A 24,765-nucleotide genomic window follows, 5' to 3' on the forward strand; every position below is an offset into this window, starting at 1 on the left:
CTATTGTTATTCCCATTTGACTTCCACAAAGAAGGGTAGATTATTTTCTTGGGCTTGTTAGAGTTTGATGTCAACCAGACATCCTTTTCTTCTTCCAATTGATTGGAGATGGAAGACAAGATGTCACTTAAGTCTTGACATACTTAGCTGATGATAGCTCCATGTCATGGGGTTCAACTTCAAGTAACAAATTCTTCAAATTTTTGAGGCTTGGTTCCCTGTAAAATGTAAAAGAGGCCCCAACTCCTTGATATGCACATATGAACTTTTCAGAAAGGCAACTCTTTGCAATTAAGACTGATGCTCATCATTTGTTTATAGACTCTACAATAAGCTCATCTTCCTTTTTCTTTGTGTTTGTGAGCTTGGTTGTGTTGGCTACTTGATGAGGGATAAATAAGTGATTTAGGAATACCCTTTCCATTAGCTCCTGCCTATTGGGTGTTTCAAGCTCTAAGTTAGTGTATTGGTCTAAGGCATTTTCGTTTAGTGGTTGGATTAATTACTAGACAAGAAAGTTGTCATATGGATTGGCATATTACAATTTTGACAAAAAGAGAAATATTTTGCTTTGGATTATTGAGCAATTGACATTAGGAGGTTGGTAGCCAATTGGCATTCTTATGTCATCAATCCTTTTGCAGGGCTATGAATAGATGAGGGTAGTTTATGAATTTTGAGATGGGCTACCATATTTTATGTTGATGATGAATATTTGTCATCACATACCATAACTGTTGAATTGATAATGTAGCAATAGATGTAGTTGAGGAAGCCCAATCAGGATTTTGTGTTCATTTGTGCTTTTCTGAGGCATCTCCAATTATTTTATTTGCTGCAAAACCTCATGAAGATGATGAATCTTGACTTGATCAATTGCCAATTTGTGCTTCAAATTTGCTTTGGAGGGAAGTGATTTTTTGATCCTCATCTTCCAATTTCTAAGCTTGGGCGAGGAAACGATTTTGTATTCCATCTCAGCTATTGTGGAAACACCGGTGGTCATGACTCTCATGACATCTAGGTAAGTAGAAGATAAAGCAGAAACCTGTGTAAAGATTTCTTCTTTCCATATTTTCTGAAGTAGATCCTTGAAGCATTGACACTGACAGACGTGACAACCACGATATGTCAATTTTTCAAAAAAATAAGGATATGAGACAGCAAGAGTACTTCAATTCATTAATTTTAAAAAAATGCCTATTTAGGCATAGCAAAGTCTTAAATTTCAATTTTGACTCAAATTTTGAAGCTCCAAAAGTATGGAAATTTCGATTTTGATGTCAATTTTGATTTCGACTTGAAAAAATAATGAAAATCAATAGTAAAGCATGGAATTCTTTTTATGAAACTTTTGAAATGGTTAATAAGCGTAATAATGTAAGTTTTAGGACAAATAATATTACAAATACATCTTTGTTGTGTATTGATGTGGAAAGGTTGTAATATAATATGTGTATCAACCATACATATATTTGTTAGATAATGTGCATTAAACTATCTAGTTTATACAATGACATTGACAAATCATTTAAATATTATATTTATACAAAGAATGATAATTGAGACATGAAAGATTAAATAAAATGTTATTGTAAGTTTATTTTTTCATATAATTTCAAAAGCCATTGTAATAATATTTTGTTTCAATAAAAGGAATAAAATAAATTAAGAGAGAAATTTCACTTAACTCCTAAATCTCTCATTTGAATTCCATGAAATTTCATTCTAGAGTTAAAATTTTGATGAGTTTCGCTAAAATTATGAGATTTCAATAAATTTCTGACGATTCCTTGAGATTTCGACGAAAATTATGTAAGACAGAAATTGACTATCATTTCGATTTCGAGGTTGACGAAAACCGGAAATTTCGACGGATATTTCAACTATTTTGCGAAATTTAAGACCATGAGGCATATTTAGTATTGTTTTTCTCTTTTTATATGTAAGATACTAAAATAAAGTCTATGAATTATAGGCATTATTAATGTACCTTCTACGATAAATATCATCTACATGTGTTCATATTCATAGTTTGATGCTCCACATCAATAAAGTTACCATCAGATTTGTAACAGTCGTAAAAGTATCATCATCAACAAAAAAATGATACAATAACGAAAAATAGCCACACAACTAGCAGTAAGTAGCATTGTTAGTAATCTTGCAACAAAATACAAGTAAACACACAAAAATATGTTGGGAAGTATTTGGACGGTGTTGGAAAATAAAATTAATTTAGTTAATATCTGATACATGTCGTACGTGTGTTGGTGTTCGATATGTGTCAGATACCGACACTCGGATGTTCTTGTAGCGTTGGGCCTTCCTAGAGTAGATCTGAAGGTGGACGTTGTGCTCAAATAGTCATCTTGAATGATGCGCAGAGATTTGCCCCAAGTGGTAGAAATGGGAGATTTGCGAGGTTGTGCTCAAATAGTCATCCCGAATGATGCATAGAGATTTGCCCCAAGTGGTAGAACTGGGAGATTCGCCCTCCACAATGGCCCGCTTAGAGGTAATAGATGAAAGGATTCAGGATGCTAGGTCTAGTGATATATTTGGCTGCCTTTTTGAATTTTCATTATTTGCATGAAGATTTTTTGGAATGCTGTGGAGAAAATGCTCCATATGAAATGCAGAAATTAGTAATCATGCAATTGGATTGACTTGAAATAAGAGTTAAATAAGTAGTAGCTTCTCTATTGAATGGTAACTATCCTCTTTGATGCCATAAAGCTTGTCAGCCAATGCAAAAGGATTTTTGTTTTTAAGGAGAAAGGGATGTGACTGGGAAGCATGATGTCTCATTGAGCATGCTAGATACTTAGTCCAAAAATCAGGTAGATGAAATTGTGTGGCAAAAATTCAACTTTTTTTGTTAAATAAAAAGTGGGATACAAATCTTTTTTAGTATATTATTTACAAAGAATAAATCCTGTAATTCAATCCCCTTGAATACTTCAATTTGAGAGCCATGACAACTTGATCCAAAGAAGTTGTTTCATCTCTTGAACTATGATTTTTGTTCAGAAAAATATATTGGCGGTCCTTGGGGCGGCTGGCTTGATCATCAAGAACATGGGCTTTGATTGAAGAACAGATTGCGTTGATTATGTCATATAATGAATTTAATCTGTGTCTGTGAGAGAGCTGCCCATCTATTGTTGTAGAGAACTCGCAAGATTTGGAGCATTGAGTTCTCTAAGTAGAAAACTAGTGGAAAAAAAAAAAAAAAACTAGTGTTATCTAGCTTTCTTAGGGCTTGAGAGCTTTCTGCCCATGGTGTAAATGTTTCTCTTTGCAGGTTTCTCTGTATTTCTTCGGGATGACATCTCTTTAAATAGTGAGAGCCTATTTCTAAAACTGTAGGACTTTCTGTGGTGTTGACATATGTCCCCTTTGTTGGGCTCGAGTGTTGACACACTCGAAAAATGAGCAGCTTGGAAGTTAATCCAATTATAGGAGTTTAGTCGTGTAATAATGAGCCCAAGGGCCAGATCGTCTCCTCAGGGAATGCAGCTTAGTTCCTAATTTTGTGTAATTCCAAAAGAAAATAAGAAAAGAAAAATTTACTAAACATAGTTCAGATTCGGTTTCCTGGGATGTTTGAGATTTTGTGACGAAATTAAACTCAAACTAAAAATTTAACACGCATAAAATAACTGAATAAAAACCAGATTCATACCAGAATAACAAAAGAAACAATGCAATCATTCAACTAAATAAAGATCAACTATGCTAAATAATAATTAAAACCCAACCAAATGAAAGTACGAAATTTTATAATGAGATCAGACAAAATTAAAATCTAATAACCATAAGATCATCAATTAACACCAACTAAAATATAACCCAACAAGATAAAAATAAACTTTACTTGATAATAAACTCAAACAAAATGATGAGCTAACACTTGAGGGAAGCAAAACCATTAAAGAAGCATACCAAAACATAAACTTAATACCCAAACATAATACTCAATAACTCAAACTAAAAATATGAAGTAAGACAAACCTTAAATGAGAAGAGAGAGAGATTTAAACATGAATTTATCTAATTAAAAAGAAGATTCTCAAATTAAACAAACTATTTTTAAACAAAAATTAATCTAAACTTTGAATAAACTAAAAACTCAACAATAAAATTAATTCTAACAAAATTGAATTCAAAGAGAGAGAGAGAAGAGAGAAGGGAGAAAAGAAAAAAAACTCCAAGCCCGTAGCAGCACTCCTGCGCCCCCTCTCTTGCTGCCTCCTGCCCAGCAAAAAGAAAAGACCTCCAATAATATCTAAACCCTATGCAAGCAAACATTTACGCACGCCCAGCACATGAGTCCAGCTGCTAGCCCACAATTCGAGCACTCCTTCAATTTGAAGCCCAGCTTCACACGCCAGCCTGGCTCTCAACACAGCCCTTCTCCATGTTGCTTTTGCATGGCCAGCTTCCAGCAATACCTAGCTCATGCACGGGCCTTCACACATGCTACATGGGCCTTTATTAATTGCTCATGGCGGCCCTTCCATGTCATGCACAAGCTCACGAGCCTTTCTCCATTTCATGCATGCTCTTCATGGATCCTCACAAGCCCAGCACTCACGCGGCAGCTCATCAAGCCCATGCACTCACATTGCAGCTGACGTCAAGCCCATGGCCTTCTTTTCATGGTATGCATGGCTTGTATGAATTTGCATGCAAGACTTCAACCTTTCGAAAATTATCCTGCAATATTAAAACACAAATATCCGTAAATTTACAAAAATAGGATAATTATCTTAACATTATTGAATGAGCTCACTGATTAAAATAATGGACATAATTAGACATTTAATTAAAATTATAATCTTTAATGCATGAATTTAAATGCCTAATTACGTAACTTTGACGCGTAATCAAGTGTCACATTTAAAGGGCCTTATTGGAGTGGCTATTTAAAAAAATATCCTAATAAGGTCTATTTTAAGCTGAGTCCACAAAGAACCAAATCCAAACTATTGACACGATCAAATTTAACTTTGACCAGTCTGACAGTGATTAGTGTTTTTTTGATCTGTAAAGGTAAATGTATTTCATAAAATATATACAACTACTCTGGGCATCCCCAGGAATCACATCTGTCATCCCTATACAATCATTTCTCCTCTAAGTCAAATACATCAAATGAGACGAACAAAATACAACTCAACCTGGGCATACCCAGGGGCATTCTTGCCTGATGATGATAATCCATTACATTCTTTCAAAAACAGTACCTCAGAAATACAAAGCCTTCCAACTCAGCTCCCATATTCCTGAAGGTGAGGAAATCTTTCATATACGGTTGTGTATATATGCATTTGTATCTGCTTTATAATAGCTTCCTTCGGGGTAGTTATATCTTCAAACTTTTTCTTGTTTCTAAAATGCCAAATGCAATATACTGTTGCAGCTACACAAGTCCTTTTTGCAGTGGCTTGTATTCATGTACCTCTCACTTCCTTTTGAAGCCATTTAAGGGCTGCTTTCAGTGTAGACATGACTCTTCTCCAACCCAGCCATCCTCTTAGTTGATTCCAAATCTCTGCAGTAAACCTGCATTTAAAGAATAGATGCTCCACTGTTTCAGGATCTGTATTGCAGAAGACACAAGACTGATTTTCAGCATCCCCTATGAACTTGTCACTAGTCAGCAATTTGTTTTTTGCACTCAACCACACAATGAATGAGTGCTTGGGTGTACAACCCAGTTTCCAAACCAACTCATGCCATTGCTTTCTGGTTCCCTTCTCTCTCCAGAACTGGTATGCCTCTGAACAGATTAATTGATCTCCTGAGGTCCACGAGCTGAGCATCTGTTTTTTTGAAATTTTTTATGCTTATAGTTGATGGTTCTGGAGGTTTGCTTGTTAGTTGTTCTAACATCAAGTTCATAAATAAAAAAATTTAAATATTACACATGGTTAGTCAAATTCTTGTCCGTGTGGTTCCCTTACTGTGGCAAGCTTGTTTTCTTTGTTGTAGGATCCGAACTCCAAGCATCTAGGAACTACTGTATGGGATGCATCAGTGGTGTTTGTCAAGTTCCTGGTAAATTTTATCACTCTTTCAGTGGTTCCCTACCTAGAAAACTGTTTTGGAGTTATTTTTCTATTAACATGTAGTATGGTGGAGTGGAATGATTGAGTTAGATTGATCCTTCTGATCCCAATATTATGGGTAAATAAAAAAGCATTGATGATGGTGATTAATTATTATCATTATTATTGTTATTATTATTACTATTTCGTTTTTATTATCTTACTGTCAGTGTAGAAAAAAGGTGTTGCTGTTGATTACCTTGAACATCTTTGAAAGTAAAAGTCACTATTTTTTGACTGTCTACATGTATAGATTTTGGATTTTTCCCCTAGATTTGAATTTTGTATGGTTAATAAGTTTGCCAACCTACTTTCAAACAACTTATTATTAACTTTTTTGTTCTATGTGGTGTCACTTTATTTTGACGGTCTATGTAGCAGTTTCTTTGAATGCATTAAAGAGAGTTTTATACAGTGCCATGTGTCTCTAAAATGGTCACATTTTACTTGGTTGAGTGACTCAGGAAAAAAATTGCAGAAAAGGAAGGTTTTGCTCATCAAAACTGAAAGGAAAGCGTGCCATAGAACTTGGAGCAGGTTGTGGAGTTGCTGGGTTTGGTGAGATTATTTGTTAATGTACACATGAGATTTCAGAGCATATATTGTTTAATGGAAGTGGGTGTTTGGATGCAATTTCTGGCTAGAAATCAGCCTAGTTGATTCGATTATGTGAACTGCTCTTTTCAGGCATGGCATTGTTAGGATGCAATGTGGTTTCAACAGACCAAAAGGAAGTTTTGCCATTGCTCATGAGAAATGTTGAACGTAATACTTCAAGGATCATGCAGATGAACCCTGATTCAGGTAAATTTTGAAGCTGGTTGACAATCTGCATAAGCTATTCATATAATCATTTTGTCTGTTTTAGTTTTTCCTTTGCTCATTTCCTCTTACACAAGAATTTTATTCTTTGTAGATTCATTTGGTTGCATCCAGGTTAGACAGTTGGACTGGGGGAATGAGGATCATATAAAGGCTGTTGATCCACCGTTTGATTTCATCATTGGCACTGATGTTGTAAGTCTAAAAGATGAGATTCATGCTTGAAAAATGAAACAAACATGTTAACTGCTTTAGTGCATTTTCTGCCTCAGGGAAACAGTAATTTTAATAGTTTCTTCTTTCTACTGCCCATTTATCAAAAAAAAAAAAAAAAAGTTTCTATTGTTGTGGTAATATTTGTATGGTCTTGAGACAGATCTGTGTTTAGGACTTATTAAGACCTGATGAGGATTTGCAAAATTGATGACATAAGTGTTCTATTGAGTATGAGAAGAAGAATTACAATAGAAAGAGGACGAGAAGTTCTCAAAATGAAAAAAAAAAAAAAGTAAAAAAAAATAAAACCTATCACCTTAATTCAGAAACTTCTGAATCAATTCCCCTCATAATTTATAAAACACTTAAACTAGCTAATTCATGCTAACTTTTTTTTTTTAGATAAACAAAAATTGTTTTAAAAGAGAGAAGAATTTACGTTAGAAAATTAGAAAGAGAAAGGAAAAGAAGAAAGAAAAGATAGGGAGAATAAGAAATCCTCTCTCTACATCAATAGAAACTAGTCACAAAGAATGCAACTTAAACAGAGAACCAAACTCTATGTAACAAGGTCAATCAATACTGCTGCAAGTCTTCTAGAAAAGAAATGTGGCGAAAAAAACCATTTGCCAACAATATACCACTCTATTCCAAAGCAAATTGTTAGCAGTAGCCATTCCTTTGAATATTCTAGCATTCCTCTCCAGCCAAACACCCCAAATAGTAGCCATAGTGATGCAACACCATAGAGCTTTCCTATCCTTTTCTTTGCCGAACCCCCTAAAAGTAATGGTATAAAAGGCCAAGTGTGTGGACATACCCAATTTTCACCAAATATACCAAATAACTTATTCCAAATAACCAATGTGAAAGGGCAATGAGGAAAGAGATGTGCACAAGTCTCTTCATTCTTGATACAGAGGACACATGTTGACCATTTTTCAACTTACTCCTAACACCATCCATTGAACCTCATGGTTTCCAGCTCAGACAACCACAAATTCATCACATCCAATAATTGTGAGCTTTAATATTCTTCTCAATCACCTCCTTCTCCGGAGAAATGGGAATAGGCAAATTACTGTCAACTGTAAGACCATTCACCAATCTCTTTACTCATCCCCTCTTCTTCAAATAGGGACACCTTCTAAATTGTTTAAAGGAGTCATAGATAAAAGGCAGTCTAGTCCTATGCCGGGGGGGGGGGGGGGGGGTGGGTGGTGGTGGAGGGAGTGAGGGACCAGAGAACCTTATACCATGTAAATTGGCTAAGGCCCTCCCTTTTGCCCAGTCCTATCCCACACCGGTGTTGTACCAAACATACACTAAGGTTGCTTAGCCTTGCCTAAGCAAAAAAAAGGCACCCAAAAGGAATAAGGTCATTGTCAATTAGAATGTTTTAAAAGGCTTAATTGAGGCTCACCTCAAGGCAACGCATGCCTAAAATGCCTTGAGGCTCAATTTAAAATACCGAATCCCAAAAAAGTTAACACATTACACACTGAAACTTATGCATTTGTGCAAAAAAAAAAAAGAAGAAGGCCTTTTGTGCCTTTTTAGTTGAGGCTTGTGCATTTTGGGTGTGTGATTCTCAAGTTAGATTAGGCTAGAAAGTTTTAACTCCATGTTTATATAGAAGGAATGTCATAATATGAGTTGGTTCTAATTTTTTTTCAAAATTTTATTATTTACTTATTTATTATAGCAAGAGAAATTCATTGATAGATTAAGAATGTGCAATCAGGAGAAGAGAGATCTTCTTATCAAACTCTACGAAGCCCTAAAGAAAACATAAGAAGAAAAACCAAAAGACACAAAAGCAGTACAGGAAAATCAGCACGCCCTAATAAGTCAACAAAGAATGCCAATTAGGCTGAATATCTGAAAAGCACATCCCCTTGAAGTTTCCATTGCCCTTACACCAAAGAGAAGCCAAATAATGGATCTTCTCCCACACCGACAAAATGATATCTTCTTCCCTGAGAATATACATCCATTACATTCCTTCCAGAGACCCCAAAATACTGCAAATACAGCACAGTTCCATTACATTATTCCTATCCTTTGTCCTACCGAAACAAACAAAAGAAATTGCCAAAACTGCTGCACTGTCTCTGGACAAACCCAACTTTCCTCAAAATAACTGTATGGCTTGGTCCAAACCCTCCATGCAAAATCACAATGCAAGAAAAGATGTGGAGCAGATTTTGAGTAATTAAAACAAAGTGCACACATATCTGGAGAAAGAACCTTTAAAGGCTGCCTAATATGTAGGAAATTATTAGGGTTGATCCTATTATGCACAATCAACCAGAGAAAAGCTTTGATTTTAGGAGGGATTTTGGCCTTCTAAATAGTTTTGTAGAGTGGAAAGGAAAAATTAGAGCTAGTCAAGAATTCACATAAAACTTCAAGGGATTCGAGGACCAGGATTGACTATCAGCTTTCAAAGTTACCTGACATTTATTTAACAAGCCTAACATGGATAATTCCAATAATTCTTCCATTTCCACATCATTCAAGGATCTCCTAAAGTGTAAATCCCAAGAAGATAAAGGACCACCCAGATCAACAATAAAAGAAGAAATGGATTCGTTTTGCCCTGAGCTCAGGCAAAAGAGGCATGGAAAAGAGGTGGACAAAACAACATTCCCCAACCAAAGGTCTTTCTAAAAACAGATATTACAACCCTTATCCAACAAAAAATTAGTATTGTGAATAAAGAGAGGATAAATTCAGGAAATAGCTTTCCACGGATTTTCTGAAGAACATCTAGAACCCAAATTAGAATTCCACTCATTCTCATCATATCCTTTAACAACTTTATTCCGCAAGGAAGAATCCTATAATGAGAACCGTCAAAGCCATTTGGTCAAGAGAGCCATGCTTTTAGACACCAAATTTCCAAGACCCAAACACCCTCTTGTTTAGACCTATAATTCTACAAACTACCTCCCATCTCACCAAATGATCCCTATAGCCACCTACCCTTGACAAGAGAAAATCTCTTATAATTCTCTCAATCTTGCTAGCAACTCTCGCAGGAATTTTGAAAATAAAGAGAAAATACAATGGGATACTAGAAAGACAAGCCTAAATTAGAGTGATCTTGCCTCCAAAGTAAAAAAAAGCACCCTTCCACCCATCTAAACGCTCATACACTCTCTTGATGACCAGATCCTAAAAGCTAATAGATCTAGAGTTACCCCCCGCCCCCCCTACCTCAAAGAGGAGCCCCTAAATAGGGCAACAGCAACTCCAACTCAGCACACCCTACCTCCGATGATAACTCCCTAAAATGCTTAACAAGCATATTAATAGTTAAGATACCATTCTTCCTCATATTAATATTTAGCCTCGAAACCCTTCCAAAAATATGGAGAAGCCCCAATATATTGAATAGAGAAGGCTTATGATCCTCTCAGAAAAAGATAGTATCATGAGCAAACTATAAGTGCAGGACCATTACCTCCTCCGTCCCCACTCCCAAACCTTTCACTAAACCTCTACCCATAGCCTTATCAACCATCCTACTCAAAACATTAGCCACTAAGACAATAAAAACGGGGGAAGAGGATCCCCTTGCTTAATCCTCCTCATTGCCCCAAGTTTTGGGCTCATTGTTCACTAACACCGAATAATCCACGTTAGACATGTAGCCTCTCATCCAATTACACCATCTCTCTCTAAACCCCTTATAAAAATCTTATCCAACAAGTTTCAAGTCATTCTATCATAATAAATCCAACTTAAAGATGAGCCCTTTCTTCTTTCTCCTCTGGATGTCCTCAACAACTTCATTTGCAATCAAATTGGCATCCACAATTTGTCCCCCCAGCCCCCACCGATGCATTTTGGGTAATAGTCTTATCAAGCACCACACTTAACCTTTTAGTTAGAACTTTAGTGATTACTTTATAAACACTGGATACTAGACTAATAGGTCTATCATAAAAAATCTTAATAGTCGTACTTTTGTTCAACACCAAAGTTATAAATGTGGAATTAATACTCTTTCTTAAAATCCCATTCCAATAAAATTTTCTAAAAAACTTCAACAGGTCATCCTTTAATATTGCCCAACAATCTTGAAAGAAAGCCAATTCGAAACCATCAAGCTTGGGAGCTTTATCCCCCTCCATTTGAAAGACTGTAGATTTAACTTCCTCTTCCTTGAAATGTCTCTTTAACCAGATTGTCTTATCAGCCGACAAAGGATCCCACTCTAAACCTTCCACCATCGTTTTGCTCTCATCCACCTTAGAAAACAAGTTATAATGAAAATTAGTGATCTCAGAGGCAATCTTGCTATTATCCAATATAATTACCCCCCTTATCCATATCCAACTCCCTAATCCAATTCTTCCTTATTTTCCTACTAATTATCCTATAAAAAAACTAGAATTACAATCACCATCTCTTATCCATTACTTCGTCTTCTGCCTCCAACTTCTCATTTCCTTAAAGATCACCTTTTCTAGTTTGTTTTTCAATGATACCTTTCTTGACTCCTCGTCCTTTGAGAGAGTAACAACTTTTTCCTTTCTATCTGACTCACCCAACTCTCCTAAAATATTAGTCCGTTTGATCCTAGTATCTCCAAACACCTCCCTATTCCACTCGTTCAGTTTTTCTTTCAACCTGTTCCATTTGTTTATAAATTTAAACCTCTCCCATCCCATTTCGAAATCCTCATTCCAAGAATTCCTTACCAGAGGCTAGAAAGAGCCATGATCCAACCATATGTTTTCAAATCTGAAAGCAGTAGGTCCCCAAGAAACCTTCCTTGATTGCAATAAGATAGGAAAGTAATTGAATGTGGGTCAAGGAAAAAATGACTTGGGAGATATTAGGGAACTTCTCCTCCCACTTATTGGAAAACAAGAGCTTGTTGATTTTAATAGTCATTGCCCTAGCTTTGCACACTGACTAGTATTACTGAAAGGAATGTCCCTCAAACCACTCTCCTTAACAACCAAATCAAACTTTTTGCATAGTTGTAGTAACTCTACCTCCACCTTTCTTCTCCCGCAGGAACCTCGCCGCATTAAAATTGACCCCTATATCCACCTAAGGGAACAAAAGTCAAAAACAAATTAAAGATCATCGCAAAAAAGCCCTTAAGAGCAGGCCTAGAGGGACTATACACCGAGGAAATCTAGCATTGACCCTGATTGTTCACTTCTAGCAAGACAAAAAAGAGTAGAGAAACCCACTAGGCTCTAGTAATAGATTGAGTATCCCAAAACACAAGAATTCTCCTGTTGACCCCAAGAGAGTGCAGAAACCCAATCCTTACAATGCACTTCTTGAATCCCTCTAACAACCTCCCCATTCACTAATTAAACTTAGTCTCCTAGATCAAAACAATTTAAGGAGAATTCTTAAATAGAACTTCCCTAATCTAACTCCTTTTTTGAACATCCCTTAGACTTCTAATGTTCCAACTGATAATCTTTATAATCTTATGCGTTTACCTCCTTTCCTGATACCCTTTCCACCCCCATAATTAATGGAAGAAGCCAAATTTTTTAATTCATTCTGCACTTTTTTTTTTTTCTTCCGCTCATAAGTTTTAGGACTTGTCCCCAAACTTACCTCGCTCTAGTAAGACTCACTAGTTTCAAACTCATGTTATTCAGGAGCTCATTTGGGTCTCTAAAGTCCCTCTCACTAGCCCAAAGCCAAAAACAGAGGTACTGCTCCCATCAAATCCCTCCTTGTGACATAAAGCATCAAAATAAAAAGAGGACTGAATAGGAAGGAGAAGAATACCTTTTCTGGATTCCAAAGTATTTAGATCGTCCAAAGGAACTGCTATCTCCTCATTATTACCCCCCCAACATAAGAAAGAATATAAAAATGTCCACCTTATCATGATTAGGCTCAATAATAGGGGACCAAAGCCCCTCTTTGGTCAAAGCTATAGTTTGGTTGGAGTAGTGCTTTACAGTACCTTCTAACCCTTGTTGGTGTTAGAGGACAACAGAGAACTCTCTTCTCGTAAATGCTGAATTTTGTGTGAGGCATTTTTTTGCTCCTTTTTAACATTTCCGCCTTTTCAATCACAAAAAATCCTCTTGGAAATTTTTCCCAGTTAGCGTCTCCTTCCATATTGAGATTAGCTCTCAATTGATCAACTAACAAGACATTCTTACAATTATAGAAACTACGTAAGTCATCTTCTGAATTTGAGCACTCGCCATCATCATAACTCCCTTCCCATGTGCTCCCCCAATATCAAGCAGTAATGGAAGCTAAGAGTCATTATCAAAGCCATTGTCCACTCCCTTGTTGCTATATGGATCATCTTTTGAATGGTTATTGACATCTAATTACAATGCGTAGTCAATTTCTCGATTGTCTTTTGTGTCCCTCTTGTGCGACTGTGCTTAGGAGTGAGCATAATTCGGTTAAAACCAAATTAACATTGTTCAGTTTGGTTAAAAATTTATTTGGTTTAGTTCAATTTCCATTTTCGTTGAATTTTTGTTTTCAGTTTTGGGTTTGGTTTTTGAGTTCTATTAATTTGGTTAACCGAATTAACTGAATAGTATAAATTAATAATAAATAATTATATATATATATATTATATATATGAAATATTTTATATATTACATATATGCTAAAATTTTGTATATTATATATATATATATATATTATTTTTTATATATATTAAAATATTAAATTGGTTAAAATCAGTTATCCGAAATTCGGTTCAGTTAATTTTGAGTTTGGTTAATATGAAATTTCGGTTCGATTTGGTTAATGAGATTTTTTAATTGAAATTTTTTGGTTAATTCGGTTAATTACCAAACCAACTGAATGCTGACCCCTAACTGTGTTTATGAGCTCCACAACCCATTTAGTTGAAACACCCTTATTCCTCGACTTTGATGTAGAGTCTTTGAAAAGATCATTCTTCTCCTTCGGTTGCATGTTCTTTTGAAGATCTTCATAGGATTTGCCTTCATTCAAATTGGCTTCAGTTTGAAGGTTCCTTGGGCTCAAGCAAATTTTGGCCCTCACTTCCCTCATGAGGCAACTCTTGTTGTCTCTGAGTTAACGAGCCCAATTCCTTTACTTTTGGGGGATGTGGTCAACCTTTTTGAACTGGACTAGGCCCATTTCACCTTTTTCTTTGATGACCCATTTTGCTACTATCTTAGATGGCTTGCTAATATTAAGGCCTAGGCCTCTATCTCCCGAGTCCATAATTAGAATTGATAAAAAATTTAAAATCTAAATTGGGAAGTGAGGTAAAAATTCCAGCCCTAAAAGTTAGGGATTCGTTGCTTTCCGAATTTCTCCTCTCTGTAGTGGGCGTGTTTTTGACAACTTCTGGGAAAGATTGCTTTTCCGATTGTCTCGAGATTTAGTTTTGCTTTATGGCTGCTTCCCATGTTATATAAGGTTTAGTGATCCACATTTTGTACATTTGATTGCAAAATATCTGTTGTGTTCATATGAAAGCTTGAGTAGGGCATCGAAGAGGCTTCTCCACCCTTTGTTGTTCTTGCTCTCAAGAATATAGAGAGCCTAATGTTTACCTCCTTTGAAACCCTTCTCTAGGCAAAGGAACCTCCTCTTGTCATTGAGATGCAAGTTGATTGAGACCTAGGCACTTTCCCCTTTAAGAGATAGGCCTCCTCGGTTCAACTCATTGACCCTTTGCATATCACACCTACTGACTTAAGAATCTAGAGAAATTCCTCTCTCTTTAGTAAGATGTAAGAAAAGTGTCCCCTAGCAAACTCCAAAATCAGAAAGACCAAGGGCTCCATTGAAATCATGCAGAAGATCTTTTGCTCCACCCTAACTACGGAATGGCCTCCCAACCCGAACTCCTTCCTTTTATCATTGTTTGAATCATTGCTCACCAGTTGTTCCTTCTTCTTTAGTTACTGTGATTGTACCACATTTTCTTTTTCTTCTTGTTGGAAGGTGAGAGTTGCCTCAACGACAACAAAATTTGCTAGAGGAACTATTTTATGTAGCTCAATGACGAGGCAAAAAGGACATTCTTATCACCATTGTCCTACAAAGAGTTGTAGTGGAGACTCTTTTAATCGAACCTGAACCTTTCCAGAATAATCGAGAGTTGTATCTTAGTTCTTGAAAATTATTTGAACTTTGTAATGTTATAGCTATCTCTTGTTATGATTTATGTAACAATTTCAAGTTTGCAATTGCAAATATATTTTATTTTGTTTTTAAATTATGTGTGATTTTCTTAATTTTTTCTTTGCTTTTAAAATATTTGTAATTTATTTACATATTTGTATCTAAAATAAAGTTCTCAAAAGCCTTGCGTCCCAAGGCCTGAAGGCTTATGCCTAGCTTCTTGAGGATTAAAACACCTTGCCTTATGCCTTCGCCTTTTAAAAGATTGGTCAATTACAAGGAAGAGTCTAAGGTGCTTGGATGGCATATGCCTGCTGTTTACATTATAGGTTTCTTAAATTTTCTTAACAAAGGTAGCCTGAGGTTTATATAATGATAATTGGAGTAGGAACTCTTAAATATTTTGGTTGGTATTATTTAAGTCAACAAAGTGCCCAGTGGAAGCATAAGAGAGCACGAATGGTGAATTATAGATATTGCTTTGGGAATTTCCTTTAGAGCATCTCCATGCCTATGGTGATTTGCTAAATTGCTTGAATATAATTGTAAATAATTCATACATGTTTTGAGAAACCCCCAGAGAATAGTATTGATGTTAATGTATTACTATTAGCATGTATTTGGAAAAATGTTACTTTTCTTCTTTTTAGGCTCGTTTTTGTATTTTTGAGGGTCCATAGGGATTGAGAGGCAGTATAGATGTAATTCGTTTTATTTTTTTTTGGGAGGATGTCTTATATTCCTTACACTATAAAAACAAGTGAAGCATGACATACATTGCTTACACCTTAGGCTTTTAGGTAAAGTGGTATTCTAACATGGTATCAGACCTAGTTGCCCAGAGGTCTTGGGTTCTAGTCTTGTTGGCCATGTTTATTGAGTGGTGTTAAAAAAATAACTAAATTCCCTATCTCTCTGCTGTCGAGCTGCACATGTGGGGGTGTGTAAAAAGCTTGATATACATTGCTGGCCCAAAACCTAACAGCTTGAGCTTTTAGGTAAAGTAGTATTCTAACAAAAAGTATGTAAAGCTTTTCAAAAAGAATTTTGGAAGTGCATTCAATTGAACATTGATCCTTCGCTTTAGTTTCAGTTCCCTCTACTATATTAGCTGCTACATATTACATAGTGTACTCTTCTTGCACAAGTAAAGAGGCTAGGGAATTTCCAATCACAATAGGTTTGCTTCAAGGATCTGCTTTGAGCCCTTATCTTTTTTGCTCTAGTGATGGATGAACTTACTAGGAGTATCGAAAATGAGGTTCCATGGTTTGTGTTGTTTGCAGATAATGAAACTGGTAGTGGAGTAGAATCTAAGTTAGAATTAGGGAGAGAAGCTTTAGAATCTAAAGGTTTTAGGATAAGTAGAAATTAGATAGAATGTATGAAATGCATTTTTTATTTTGGTAGGAGGAATATTTGAGAAAAAAAGTTATACTTGATGGTCATGAAATTAAAAACATTAGTAGATTTCAATACCTTGAATCTATTATTGAAGTTGAAGGAGAAATTGAAGACGTAATGCATAGAGTTAAGCAGGTTGGATAAAATGGAGAAATGCTTCGAGTGTGTTGTGTGATCATAGAATACCTTAAAATTTAAAAGGAAGTTTTGGGATGGTTGTAAGACCAGCTATGCTATATGGATCAGAATGTTAGAAGACTAAAAAACAACATATCCAAAAGGTAAAAGTGGTCGAATTGAGAATGCTAAGGTGGATTAGTGGTATAACATTAAAAGATAAGCTAACAAATGAATATATTAGCTGTAAGTTAACGTAACTCCTGTAGAAGATAAGATAAGGGAGGGACGACTTAAATGGTTTGGACATTTGCAGCACAGGTCAAGTAGTGAAGCTAGCGAGGCGGTGTGAGCTAGTTACCGTGAGGTGTAATAGAAGGGGCAGGGGTAGACCTAAAATAACTTGGAATGAGATAGTAAGGATTTAATAGCCCTGAATTTGTTGGAAGAAATTGCCCATGATCTCATAAATTAGCGAAAAAGGATTCATGTAGTTGATCCCACCTTGTGGGACTTGAGGCTTGGTTGTTGTTATTATTGTACTCTTCTTGCAAAATCTGCAAAAGTGAGTTTCAGCTGTAAAAACAAAAAAAATTATGGGTTAGGATGTTGGATGACTATTGAAATAAAAAAGCCATGGATTTCAAAATTAATGAGCATTAGCAGGTACAGACAAACATAATAAGATGAGTTTGCGAATTTGAAACTCTTGTGCACACTTTGAAATTGATTTATTTGGGACTACAGTGGTGCTCAAAGTGGCAATTTGCACTTTTGAGTGCCAGATGGGAAATTTATTTGGAAATCATGTGATCAAGTGCATGAAAAGTTCCTTTTAAGTCTAGAGAATTAAAAAAAAAAAAAATTTATAGTGGCTCTTACACGAATGTGTGCTGCAATGAAAAGTCTAGTGAAGTTCTTCATTTTAGTGAATGAGTTCATTTACCATATGTTATTATATGGGTGAAAAAAAATTATACGATAAGGGAACTATAAAGAAAACAACTTTTGAAGGGGAAGAACATTCTTATTTAGTGGACTAAACTCGTGTTACTTTCACAGGAAGGTGAGAAAATCTCAGTTTGTTGGGGTACACTTAATACAGCACTGTGTGGAACCTAAAATTTTCTTAAAATTAAATCCATACCCTGACCACGTCTTAGTTGAGCCTGCCTAGTGTGACTTAAGACTTGGTTGTTGTTCCTACATGTCTCTGAATCCATTTGATTGAGGAATGTGATGGGTTTGTCTCTGAATCCATTTGATTGAGGAATGTGATGGGATTGCATTTGTGATATTTATAATTGTGGAGTCTTGTGTTTTTGATCAACTCATTTTGCAAATTCAATGTTCAACACTGCATGGATCACATTCAAGGTACCACATTCCATGAAGCATTTATAGCTACTTGATTCTATTGTCGATAGTTTGAATTTCTAGTTGCTTTGCCAATTCCCTTGGTAAATGTGATGTTGCACTCAAATTTTCTGCATTTTATTTTCTTCTAATGTTATGTTTACTGAAAAAAAAAAAAAAAACTTGATGTTGTGTTATTTGTTAACTTTTTAAACAAAGAAAATAATTTTAACTTCCATGGATTTAAGGTTTATGCAGAGCATCTCTTGGAACCACTATTGCAGACAATATTTGCACTGTCTGGACCTAAAACCAATATTGTGGTATCGTATCTTCATGTTTTAATTTTTAATCCTTTTTTTTTTTAAAGAATAATTCTCATAATTGCACTTGTTTATGGCTGAAGTTTTCATGCAGTTGGGGTATGAGATTCGCTCCACAAGTGTCCATGAACAAATGATTCAGATGTGGAAAAAATATTTTGATGTGAAAAATGTTCCAAAATCAAAGGTATGTGTTACATTTGAGGAAATTACTGGATTGAATAATAAGTGGTTTCACCTAAGAGAGTAAGATTGAATCGGAAAATGCACTTAATTAGTAATCTTTGTAAGTACTAGAAACTTGAAATTTGTGTTTGGTGATGTCAGAAAATAAATATTGATTTGAATAATAACATTCTCACTAAAATATAATATCAATATATTATAGACATGTAATAAATAAAATTTTTTTTCTGTTATTTGGGTTATTTCGTTGGGGATAAATGCCCGGATTTTTTGAGATCATGGGTCTCCTGTGGAATTGATCTAGGACAGGATTGTGTTTCTATCCTCCCATGTGGGCGTGCACTAACAGGGTTTTTTGTCAATACAACTTTTTCTGATGTGATTGGCCGTCTCTTTTGACTTTGTTTTGGGTTTCTTCTTGTGTTATTCTTTTTCTTTTTCATTTTTTGTGGAATCCCCATCATCTATTTACATTCTTATTTCTTAATACATTTCTTACTATAATATATATATATATATATATATATATATTTATATGTTGTTGAATATAATATCATATAATCATGACTCAAATGATGGAAATTACTAGTAAAACATGGAATTTTTTTTATGAAATTCTAGAAATTGTTAAAAACATAATAATGCAATATTTATAACTAAAATCTTATAAATAAAACACATCAATGACACATATGTACTGTATAAAGTGCAATAAATTAAACATATTCAGTTGGTATAAATGCAATTCATAAATTAGTTAAATATTAGTTATTATACAAGTTTAGATAGTTTAGATGTAAATGATCAAATAAGATGTGGAAGCTAAAATCTCACTTTAATTTTTCATGCAATTCCAAAAATGTGAAAGCTATTGTTTATATCCTTCTTGTAAAAATCTTTAGTTTCAATAAAAACAAAGATCAATTAGCGAGAAATTTAAATTTGGGTTCTGAATATCGATATTTAATTTTAAGGAAATTTTATTCTATAGTTAAAATAAGAGAAATTTGGCTGAAATTCCGAGATTTCAGTAAACATCGAATGATTTGTGGAAATTTCATTTGATTTTGAGGGTGATGGAGAGTGGAAATTTCAATGGAAATTTCAACAATTTCGTACAAGTTTAAGACTAGGAGTGTGAGTGCCTTGTCGTGAGTCCAACTGTAAGGTTTTGGGCACCCAATTTGTTGTGCTTAAATCAATAGAGTTATTTTTTTTGGTTTGCCACTTCCAATTCCCAACAGGTGGTATTAGAGCTCGTGGTCAAGGACCTTTGTAGAGATCATATGTGGAGTAGGAAATACTTCTAGTTGGTAGTCTAGGATTGTTAATTGGCATGGGACCAAGCTTACTTGGTTAAATGTGGGGAATCATCAAGTAACTCTGGCGGATATTGCAGCCTTGACTAGTAGTATGAAGAAGCTCAACTATAATAATTATAATTGGAGTATTGACATGCGATTTTATCTGCTTGGACAAGTTTGATGGGAAATTGTTGGTGCTAGTCATATTACACCACCAACTGATGTTGAAGAATTGAAGAAATAGAAAATGAAAGCTGACAAAGCAATGTTTGTGTATGTAGTCTAAGTAGAAGATGCGGAAGTACAACAGTGAAGGACACAAAAACACCCAAGGATGCATGGGACACCCTAGCAGGTTTGTTTGTAAGAAAAATGATGCAAAGCTCCTATGGTTGGAAAATGAGCTTCTACCAGTCTTAGTAAAATATGACAATAAATAAATATTTCACAAAAATATATTTATGAAGAATTTTGAAGTTAGGCCCTGAAAATAAACTCTCAAAGACGAGAATGAGAAGAATTATTATTCACAGCCTTAGACTTGAATGTGATGGTCTCATCACTACCAGCCATTGATAGGCTTAATAACCAACTCTAATAGCATTGGAAATTATATTAGCCAACCAAGGGACTTTGGACCAAAATTTCTAGAGTCTTGGTGAAGGACAAGGAAAAGGCCTTTTTTAATCAAAGAGGCTTTGAAGGAAATGATAAAGTAGCTGTGAGAATAAAGGTTGGAGAAGGAAAGTCAAGGAGGATGCAAGAAAACTAGCAAAAGAGGCTAGATTGAAGTAGCTCTCAATAAGGAGGAGTTCAAGAAAACTGTGGTGGGGAAGAAAATGATGATAAGAAATATCAACTATTAAATAACCATTGTTATAACTATTGCAAGATAGGATTCTTTGCTCAGAACTGTTGGTACAAAAGATCAGAAGTAAATGTTGCAACATCTATCCAAAATAAGAATGAAAACAAAGAAGAATGGAAGCTCGAAGCATCCTTTGCAAGAATAGAAGATATATTAAATGAAAAGCATCAACTGAACTTCCTTCTCTTTAATCTTAGGGAAATGGGTTTTGGGGAGTGTTGGTGTAGTTGTATCACTCATTGCAACAGAGCACCTAGCTTCTCTGTGTTAGTCAACGAGCAACCCATTGATTTCTCCACTCCTCCAGAGGTCCGAGACAAGGGGATTCTCTATCCCCCTTGTTCATTGTGGCGATGGAGGTGTTGAACCTCATGTTGATAAAATCTATAGGTGAAGGACTGCTATAAGGTCTCAGAGTTGGTAGACATGATAGGCCTATGGAGGTGTCACGAGCTAAGCTTGTTCAGGGCATTATGCTTGCCTGTGACTGCTTATCTCGTGTGCTTAGGATGGGGTTCCATCATGTAAATACTAGTGTAGGGTTATTTTCTGCTAGTAGAGTCTTTGTAAGACAAATAAGGCAGTATGACTCCTCGGTCACTTTGATGTTTCCTAGTGCCAGGATGATAATTACATAAAAACCTCTTTAAGGAAGGGTGAGTGTTCATCAGTCATTGTAATCACTAGCAATTGTCAACGTGCTTAGCCTACTTGCCTCCCTCGCTAAGTATACCATGTCAACGGAGGATTTGTTAATGAATTACGTTTGCTTCAATGTTTACTGCTTGCTTGCCACGGCTTTTATGAATTGATTACTGTTTCCGCTGCTATCTGAATGAATGTTAATGAAAGTGCTTCGTGGATGAATGTTGGTAAACGATAGGCTGGCTAGTTAAGCAAGAGTGCTTTAGCTAGCGCCGCACGACCCTTCACAACGGTGTGAAAATAGTCGGACTATGACATTTGGTATCAGAGCCAAGTCGGTGACACTTGGTGAGAGCCCAAGGTTGAGTTGCTACGTGAATTCAATTGCCTTCGTTGTTGGATTTGGGAAGCTTTGGTAAATGACCATGGCACCAAACAACGCTGAAAGAATCAGTGCACTGGAAGCACAAGTTGAAGAGACAACCAACAATATGGCCAACAAGATAGCCCAACTGAGGGGACTTGTTGATGAAGTGACGGGATCACAGCAGCATCAAGCAAGTTTGACAAGTGAAATGTCAAGAGGACTTTCACCACACTGTGGAAACTTTGCAGGCCCGGATGGCAGATCTGGATGCAAGGATGAATGTGATGGTTCTTGCTATGGGGAACTCCAACACTTTGGGAGTTAGCAAGACCAAGGTGCCAAAACCCAGGACGTATGGGGGTGCCCGAGATGCCAGGGAGTTAGAGAACTTCTTGTTTGATGTGGAGAGTACTTTCGCGTTGTGAGGATGACATCAGAACAGACAAAGGTGGATACTGCGACCATGTACTTGATTGGTGATGCCAAACTGTGGTGGCGTACCAAGTACAGAGAAATTGAAAATGGAAGCTGTGTAATTGATAGTTGGGCAGACTTGAAGAGAGAGCTCAAGGCTCAATTCTTTCCTGAGAATGTTGAGTATAATGCAAGGAGAAAACTGAGAGATCTCAAGCATACGAGGTCGATCAGGGAATATGTGAAACAATTTTCTGCTTTGATGTTGGATATTTGGGATATGTCGGAAAAGGACAAGTTGTTCTATTTTCTAGAGGGGATGAAACCATGGGCAAGAACTGAACTTCATAGGCAAAGGGTTCAAGACTTGTCAACTGCACAAGCTGCTGCAGAACACTTGACGAACTACACGGGTGATGAGACGGCTTCATCTAAACGGTTTGGCAAAGAGGGAAACAGTGGAAAGTCTTTCAAGAATGGCAAACCCAAGAGTGGGGGAGCCGACTCTAAATCATCAACCTCAAAGGAAGTTTCGTCGTCTCAAGGGTTCAACACACCCAATGGAGAGGGGAAGAGTAAAATTTCATGCTACTTGTGTAGTGGGCCTCATAAAGTTTTTGCGTGTCCTCACAAAGCATCACTTAATGCTTTACAGGCTTCCATTGCAGAGCAGGCAGTGGAAGACGATGAGGAAGAGGATGATGCCCCGAGGGTGGGTTCAGTGCGGCTGGTGAGCGCATTGGAAAAGCAGGAAAAAACACCAAAAGTTACATGAGCAAAAGGGTTAATGTTTGTGGACTTAAGGATAAATGGGAAGAGTACTCGCGCTATGGTGGATACGGGGGCTACTCATAATTTTGTTTTGCAGTTGGAAGCATGGAGACTCAACTTATCCTTAGAGAAGGATACAGGACGCATGAAAGCAGTTAACTTTGTAGCCCAGCCTACTCTGGGAGTAGCCAAGCAAGTGGCTATAAAGCTTGGACAGTGGGAAGGTCATGCGAATTTCACAGCGCTGCCATTGGATGAATTTCCAGTCATTCTAGGAATGGAGTTCCTAAAGGTGACGAGGGCAGTGCTGATGCCTTCGGCTGATTCCTTGTGTTTGATGGGAGATCACTCGTGCATGGTGCAAGTCGTTGCAACGAAAGGAGACGACGGGAAGTCCCTTTCAGCCATACAACTCAATGAGGGATTGGGGTAGGGTGAGCAGACACGTCTAGCCACGGTGGTGGTAGACAAAGAAGTAGGCCAAGAGCTGGAACCTACGACCATCCAAACGGTGCTGGATGAGTACAAGGAGGTGTTGCCGGATAAGCTGCCTCACAATTTGCCTTCACGACGGACTGTGGAGCATAAGATCGAGTTGTTATTAGGAGTGAAACCACCTGCTAAAGGGCCATGTCAGATTGCGCCTCTTGAGATAGTAGAGTTGGGGAAACAGCTTGATGAATTGGAAGCGGGATGTGTTTGATGCTCCAAAACACTATTGGGAGCATCGGTGTTGTTTCAGAGGAAACATGATGAGCATCTACAGAAGGTGTTTGACGGGTTGAGGGGAAACAGTCTGGATGTGAAGAAGGAGAATTTCTCTTTCGCTCGGTGGAGCAACAAATTCCTTGGTCAAGTAGTTGAACAAGGTCGTATCCGGAGGGGTATGGAGAAGGTAAGGATGATTCAAGAACGGAAGATCCCCACGACAGTGAAGGAGTTGCGTTCTTTTCTTGGCCTTACTAGATATTGCAGGAAGTTCATTGAGGGGTATTCGCGGAGAATGACTCCAATGACAGGACTACTAGGGAGGTAGGCCGCACACGCGGGATGATGTGGTTGATTATACCAAAACTTGTCTCACTTGCCAACAAGATAAGGGGGAGCGGAAGAAGTATGGTACTTTCATAGCCGCACCAACGTACTGTTTGGCAGAGGAGAGGACACAATTGTTCCTTGTGACTGTTGTGAAACATTGGGGTGTTCCCCAAGTTATTATTTGCGACCGAGACTTAATGTTCACTGACAACTTCTTGACAGAATTTTTCAGGATATTCAGGTCACATATTGACATCTCTTCGAGTTCTCACCGACAGACAGACGGACAGATGAAGAGATTCAGAGAGCTGCTAGATGAGTACTTGTGTCATTTTGTCAATGACAACCAGAAGAATGGTGTGCAACTACTTGATGTGGCTCCGTTCTATGGCAACGCCCAAAGGCGCTCAACAACCAACAAAAGCCCTTTTGAGCTTGTTACAGACCAGCTGCTGCTGTTACCTCACACAGTGGGCGAGCCGTATAGACGAAAGAGTCCCAAGGCGTACATTTTCACCAGTGAAGGGAGATAGAATGCAGAGTTTGCCTAAGCATATCTGGAGAAAGCTTATGAGCAGATGAAGAAGTGGGCAGATAAGGGGAGAAGACCGCAGTTTCATGTCAGCTGCCTTAAGCCATTCAATGCTAACACCAATGACCTGAGCAGAAGTCAGTTGAATAGAACAGAGTTGAA

General features: G+C 36.8%; 1 protein-coding gene across 7 annotated transcripts in view; it reads left to right on the forward strand.

Annotated features, from left to right (window-relative positions):
• LOC131147591 (uncharacterized) overlaps positions 1 to 24,765 on the forward strand; it is a 63,011-nt gene that overhangs the window by 13,462 nt on the left and 24,784 nt on the right. For all 7 annotated transcript variants that reach the window (XM_058097084.1, XM_058097088.1, XM_058097089.1 and 4 more), the window contains exons 4-9: positions 6,001 to 6,066; positions 6,581 to 6,674; positions 6,804 to 6,920; positions 7,033 to 7,133; positions 18,404 to 18,478; positions 18,573 to 18,665. In XM_058097084.1, the coding sequence (XP_057953067.1) occupies positions 6,001 to 6,066; positions 6,581 to 6,674; positions 6,804 to 6,920; positions 7,033 to 7,133; positions 18,404 to 18,478; positions 18,573 to 18,665 (546 nt within the window). The remainder of the gene's footprint in view (positions 1 to 6,000; positions 6,067 to 6,580; positions 6,675 to 6,803; positions 6,921 to 7,032; positions 7,134 to 18,403; positions 18,479 to 18,572; positions 18,666 to 24,765) is intronic.

The sequence above is a fragment of the Malania oleifera genome, chromosome 2, assembly GCF_029873635.1.
Source record: "Malania oleifera isolate guangnan ecotype guangnan chromosome 2, ASM2987363v1, whole genome shotgun sequence".
NCBI classification, from domain to species: domain Eukaryota; kingdom Viridiplantae; phylum Streptophyta; class Magnoliopsida; order Santalales; family Ximeniaceae; genus Malania; species Malania oleifera.